The following is a 6355-nucleotide window of genomic DNA, read 5'->3' as shown; positions in this document are numbered from 1 at the left end:
CCATGGTAAACCTGAGCTAGTGTCCCGGGAGATGCGGGGATGGTCTTTGTAAGGCTCCCATTCTCTCGCCCCTGGGCTTCCCTACTCCGCCTGCAGGGCCCCGTGGGCATGGGAAGGAGGTCCCTGGCAGGACTGGAGTTGAAACACCACATGCCTCCTTGGACCAACGAAACAGTGTCGCCTAAGCAGCCCCTCTACCTCCCCATTCGGACCCAGACACACCATTACTCATCTCTTCCGATGTCCAGCCTAAGCCTCCCTAACTGAAGAAATAGAATGTGGGGGCGGAGGGGGACGAATCAGCAGAGACCCTGGGAAAACACCTGGGGGAAAGGGGTTACCTAAGAGCCGGCGTGTGTCAGCTTAGGGGACCCTCCCCGGGAGACACTCTGTCGCCATCTGGAGAGAAAGGGCCTCTCCCCACATGAGGAACTTGACACAGGGCTGAGGTCCTCGCCGGTGCAGCAGCTGCACAGCCTCTGGGTCCCCCAGGGACACGAATAGAGGTTCCTCCAGAGGCCACAGGCCCCTTGAAAAGACGCTGTCCCATTGTCCCCAGAGCCTGTCTACCTTTCAGACCACGTGTCCTGCTTGTTCTGGAAGGTGCCTTCGCTGTACCCAGAGGTGATGAGGCGCATGCCCAGTCACGCCCTGCAGTAGCTTCAGTAGGCAGCCCTCCCCGCTCCCACAGTGAAACCCCCAGATCCAGACACCTGCGTCAGGCGTGTGCGCAGGTACACGGCACACGCCACCCCACAGGTACACGGCACATGCCACCCCACAGGCACACGGCACAGGCCACCCCACAGGTAAATGAGCCCTTCTCACTCCCAGGCTCCTACACAGAGGGCCCAGCCTCAGCATCTCAGGACCCAGCCCTGCACCACGAGCACTCCTCCCACAAACGCGTGGCTTTTGAACCATCTTTCACTGGCTCAGGTTCAAGGGGTGGAGGAGCAGTGAGCGTCATCAGTTGCCTTTCCCTCCAACTTCCCAGCATGCCTCTTATCTCTGCCTCACACTTCACCCCTGGCCCCTCTTCCTTCCTTGAACCCAAGGAATCCTTGCTGGAAAGCCCTTGGCTTCTCAGCCTCCCTTTCCACCTTCGGGAAAGTACCACCTTCTGGCCCCCACCTCCTTCCTTTCCCAAGTGCGGGACCCCACCAGGGGGATCCGACCTCCAAACAGGAAGCCGAAGGCCAATGCCCTGTGTGGGCCTCAAGCTTAGACAGGCAGTGGGCGTGGGGTGAAGGCTTCCTGAGTGCCCCCACCCCGTGCCACCCAAGGGCCCTGCCCAGAACTGATGGCCTTCATTAGCCCGGCGCTTATCTTGGAACCACAGCAGGTGACAGAGCTGCCCGGCCTCCCTCTCGGCCTGTGTGAGCCCAGCAGTGTCATGGGGAACTGCCTGCACCCGGTGAGTGTGGGGCGGAACCCACAGCTCTGCCCCTCCTACCCCTCTGTTTCCCCCTGTCTGTTTCATTCTTTCCCTCCTCATCTCGTATCCCTTCCCTCTCCCCTCTCCTTACCTCCGACTCCAGGTCCCTATGCTTTTCCTCCTCATTTGTCTTTCAATCAGGACCATCCAGGCCCCTGGCTGCTCTCCCTGGGGCTCCCCTGCCCTCCCCTGGCTGACCCATGCCTCTGCCTCTGCAGGCTCCCCAGTCTCCACTGCGATGTCCTTTCCCATCAGCCCCACTGCATCCCCACTCCAGCCCCGTATTCTCCACCCTGGCTCCCCTCTGTCTCCCTCCCTCCCCTCCCCTCGCCTCTCATTCCCCAGAGACCAGTGGGGTAACTAGATGTGTGATTGTCCCTCCGGGGACCCTCCAGGTGGACTCCTCCACTGACAACAGTTCGAGCAGCTTTTCCTTTGACTACGATGAGTTGAATTATACTGGGACCTATGACTACTCTGGAATGGACGCAGCTGCCCCCTGCCGCTCCTGCAACCTGCTGGACGAGTCCTCGCTGCCTTTCTACGTCCTCGCCAGCGTCCTGGGCATCCTGACCAGTGCGGCTGTCCTCTTCGCTCTGCTCAGACCCCTCTTTCACCGGCAGCTCTGTCCTGGCCAGCAGCTGCTCCTCACACAGTTAGCCGTGGGCAGCGCCCTCTGCAGCATCGCGGTGCCCGTCCTGGCACCAGGGCTCCGCGGTGCCCACAACACCTACGTGTGTCACCTGGCCCACTTAGTCTGGTATGGCTCCGCCTTTGCCCAAGCTCTGCTGATAGGCTGCCATGCCTGCCTGGGTCCCAAACTGGGTGCAGGCCCGGTCCCACGCCTCATCCTGGGGCTCATGGTGGGACTTTGGGGACTGGCCATCCTCCTGGCGCTGCCCATCACCCTGGCCAGTGACACCTCCAATGGATTCTGCTCCTTGTCACCCGGCCAGGGCATTTGGAAGTTTCTGCACGCTGCCAGCTGTTTTGCCATCTTTGTCTTGTTGCCACTGGGTTTATTGGGAGCCAAGGGGGTGAAAAGGGCCTTGGGCAGGGGGCCGTGTCCCTGGGTTGACGTGCTGTGGCTCTGGTTCATTTTCTGGTGGCCTCACGGAGTGCTGTGGGGATTGGACTTCCTAGTGAGGTCCAGGTTCTTGGTGCTGTCGTCCTGTCCGACCCAGCAGGCGCTGGACCTGCTGCTGCACCTGGCGGAAGTGCTGGCGATCCTGCACTGCGCGGCCATGCCCCTGCTCCTGGCCTTGTTCTGCCACCGGGCGACTCGCAGGGCCGTGCCCTCCTTGGCCCTCCCAGCAAGACAGTCCTCTCCTCCGGACGCCCTGGGAGGAAAATCTTAGCTCCCTTCCTACCTGCCAACCTGAATTAAAGTCTGTGCTGCTTTTATGAAGCTGGTGGTCTCTTACTTTGTCTGGAGACGTCGAGGAGAGGAAGGAAAATGGAGACAGAGACAGAGATAGATGGATTTCACGCCAGATTGCCCTGCTGGCTGCTGCTGCTCTGCCTGGCTTGGGGAGTAAGTGGGTGATGTACAAACATCCTCAGGGCGCACAGGTGTTTTCTCCAGGTGGGAGGTCACCGCCATCTCTTCCCAGGGGGGAGAGAAAGGGGACCGGAATAGGAGGGGAGCAGCTAAACCCGAAACACCAGAAGAGATGGCTTAGCAGGTCAGGAAAGAAGAGAAACTGCTACAGAGAGCACATGAAGGACAAATAGAAACTGGAGAAAGCAAAGCAGAGATGAGCCCACAGCCCGACTCCCCCTGCCCGGCTGGCCTGTTCTGCCGTCCTCCGTGCCTTTTGTCTCCCTGACACCTGTTGGCTTTGTTTAGAGATCAGAGTGGCGGTGGGAAAGGTGGTGAGAAGCTTCCTGGAACCTCCCAGAGTCCAGGGAACATATCAAGAAAATTCTAGAAGCCACTACCTAGAAGTCATTCTTGTGAGGTTGATTCCTCAGCATGACCTTCATCCTCATGTGTGTGAGCATGGACACCTGCCTGTCTCTATCTGTTAAAACTCACATCCATGTTAGATGCATACATATAATACTATGTTGACATATCTGCTTACCTCCCGTTAGTGTGTGAATTGCACACACCGGTGTGTGTGTGTGTGTGTGTGTGTGTGTGTGTGTGCTCACCTACCTCAGCCTCCCCCCCCCACCCCCCACTTCATTCTGCTCTCCATCCCTGTTCTCAGGACATGGAATCGGGAATTATGACACACTTCCTACACATATGTTTTCTTTACCCCAGTTTCTGTGCCTAATCTTTTCTGTAGAGGTTGTGTGCAGGGAACTAAGAATCAAGAAGTGGTGCAACATGAGAAACAAAGGGTTAGGGGCCTGACCTGATTCATTTCTGCTTAGAATGCCCCAAACTCCTCTTTCAAACCCCAGCTCTTGGAATAAGCCTTTTCTCCCCACACAAATCTTTCCTTCCATCTCTCACAGTATCCCTGTGCCCTGGGTACCTCTTCCTTAAATGTCCCCCTGATTTTCTGGCTGCTAAGCTTGGTCCTGGAGGCTTTTTCTCCACCCTGACTCAGCCACATTCAGGTGATGATTGGAAGAACAATGAAAGAGCCCCTCTACATAAGGGGAACGACTTATACTGCCACCAAAAATTCACCCTCTACCCAAGATCGATCTCTCTCTCTCTCTCTCTCTCTCTCTCTCACACACACACACACACACACACACACACACACACACACACAGAGTTCCTCTTATTCTCTCTCTCTCTCTCTCTCTCTCTCTCTCTCTCTCTCTCGGAGTTCCTCTCTTTAACTCAGTTAAAAGCTGGGGAAACTTGAGAGGGTGCCTTGCATTGGAATCCAAATGTGGTCTTTCCATTTTTCAAAGGTGAATTATACCGGGCTCCTGCCCCACACCAACTGCCTGACTCTGGGCTTGGAGAGACCTTGCCGAGGGCAGGAGAGGCAGAGAGGAGCTAGAGCATCCTAGGCAGACAGCGTGAGAGGCCCTGGGAAGTTTCCTGGGTGGGTGCGGTGACAAACCCTCCAAAGCCCCCCACCTCCTGTCTCTTAGTGGCTACTAGGTTAGCTGCTGCTGGGTGCATGCTAAGTGGAAAGGTGGGATGTAGGGACGGATGGAGATGCGGGAGACATTCGGAAAGAGAAAGGAAGGGACAGGAAGTGAAGAAGAAAGATAATTTGCAAACCTGAATGATGTTAACACAGTTCCTGAGTGTGCTCCAGTGTTTTCTTTTTCTCTTATTTCCTTTTCAGCTTTCTCTCATAGTTGCCCCTCCAACCTGTGACCACCCGCTCAGTCCTACAGACATTGCCCAACTCCCTCCCACGGGGTAGAATGGCCTAGATACGGGGAAGGTGAGGGTGTCTTTGACTTGCTGACTCGCTCAGTATCAACCCCAGGCGAGGGAAACTTCATTGAAGACCACTGGCCTTGTCTTGTCTAACCCGGTTCAGGTCTCCAGGTGAAAATCCCTCCTTGCCCAGTCCAATGAGCAAGAATCCCAGGTGATTCAGCAGCCTCCCATCCCTCCAAAGGAAAGGGGAAGTGAAAGCCTGCCGCCTATCAGCCTCTCAGAGGTCAGGGCTGGTTAGAATCCCCTCCCTAAAGTTACCTCCTCCCCATCCTGCCCCTGCCCCCTTTGCCTGGTCCCTTCAGGGACCTGCTTCTCTGCTTTGCCTGGTCCCTTCAGGCCCTGCTGCTCCGTGTCATCATCTCGGCTGCGTTGAGAGAGTCTGGAAAGTCTAAGGGGACCTGACCTCAGCCGCTTCTCTAAGGCATCCCTCAGCGTCCTGGAGCCCAGCCCACTTAACCCACTGCGTGCCAGCAAACACTCCAACCTTCTCCTGAATCTTTTATGCAACCCTTCAGGAACACAGATCCTGTTTTCTTAGAACCCTTAAGCCTTTAATCTCAGGGTTGGCAGGGACGTCAGCTGTATGAGAGTTACTAGGCCTCCCGACTAAAGAAAAATCCTCTCCTAGAGACGAAACCCAGGCAGCAGGCTCCTGGGGGCACACAACACCCCTGGTCGACCTGTGTTTGCTTCTTTAAGGAGAGAGACTTGTTTTTAAGGGAAGGTTGGAGATCACATTGGTGCCCACTGTTCATTTATCCCCAGCTCAGGCCCCTCCCAGAGGATTTAGGAAAACAAGGAGCTTGTCCTCACCCCCTTTTCCCTCCCCCCTTTTCCTTTCACCCCACATCCTCCCGGCCTCACCATCACCTTCCTTCCGAAGCCACCCTCAGAGGAATCCTAATTGAAAACTTCACTGGGATTTTAAACCCAATTCATCGCCAACTCTAATTGCCAGGGATTTGCAAGAAAACCATTACAGACGATCTAATTATTCTGACATCAGCAGCCCTCAGTCTGGGCACATGGAGAATCGCAGTTTTAATTAACAATGCATCTTGCAGATGAATGTGACTGTTTAGGTTAATTAACAAGTTCAAGTCCTTTTAAATCATCTCTGCACATCGTCTCTGTGGTTTGGGCAGGAAGGGCGTTTAAAAATAAGTTCCGCAGAAAAGCATGTTAGCTTTTATCTTTCCTGTAATTACTCAGGGAAAGGAAGAGGGAATCTCCAAGAGGGGGAACGGCACTTGGAGGCGGGTTTGGGGAATTTGGAGGCAGAGTCTTAGGGGGTTTTAGACCTCCTGATGTCACGCTTCGATTTAGGAGCACTTTTAGGCATATTTGTATCAACAAGAGGGAAGAGCCCTTGTGATTTCAAATACCTCTAATGCAGTGGTCGGCAAACTGCGGCTCGTGAGCCACATGCGGCTCTTTGGCCCCTTGAGTGTGGCTCTTCCACAAAACACCACGTGCAGGCGTGCATGTACAGTGCGATTGAAACTTCGTGGCCCATGCGCAGAAGTCGGTTTTCGGCCTGGGAGAGTCTA

General features: G+C 55.3%; 1 protein-coding gene across 2 annotated transcripts in view; it reads left to right on the top strand.

Annotated features, from left to right (window-relative positions):
- The window catches only part of ACKR1 (atypical chemokine receptor 1 (Duffy blood group)), a 6362-nt gene extending 3516 nt beyond the window's left edge, over positions 1-2846 (top strand). The window contains exons 1-3 of one of the 2 annotated variants that reach the window (XM_014532207.1): positions 1-759; positions 810-1417; positions 1834-2846. The exon at positions 1-759 is cut by the window's left edge and continues 84 nt beyond it. In XM_014532207.1, coding sequence (XP_014387693.1) covers positions 1304-1417; positions 1834-2796 — 1077 coding nt within the window. In that variant the 5' untranslated portion in view covers positions 1-759; positions 810-1303 and the 3' untranslated portion in view covers positions 2797-2846. The remainder of the gene's footprint in view (positions 760-809; positions 1418-1833) is intronic. The other variant, XM_014532208.1, reaches the window with a different exon arrangement.
- Positions 2847-6355: the final 3509 nt, after the last annotated feature.

Source organism: Myotis brandtii, unplaced genomic scaffold (assembly GCF_000412655.1).
Source record: "Myotis brandtii unplaced genomic scaffold, ASM41265v1 scaffold858, whole genome shotgun sequence".
NCBI classification, from domain to species: Eukaryota; Metazoa; Chordata; class Mammalia; order Chiroptera; family Vespertilionidae; genus Myotis; species Myotis brandtii.
The sequence above is the reverse complement of the archived record's forward strand: the minus strand, read 5'-3'. Positions and strand labels throughout refer to the sequence as shown.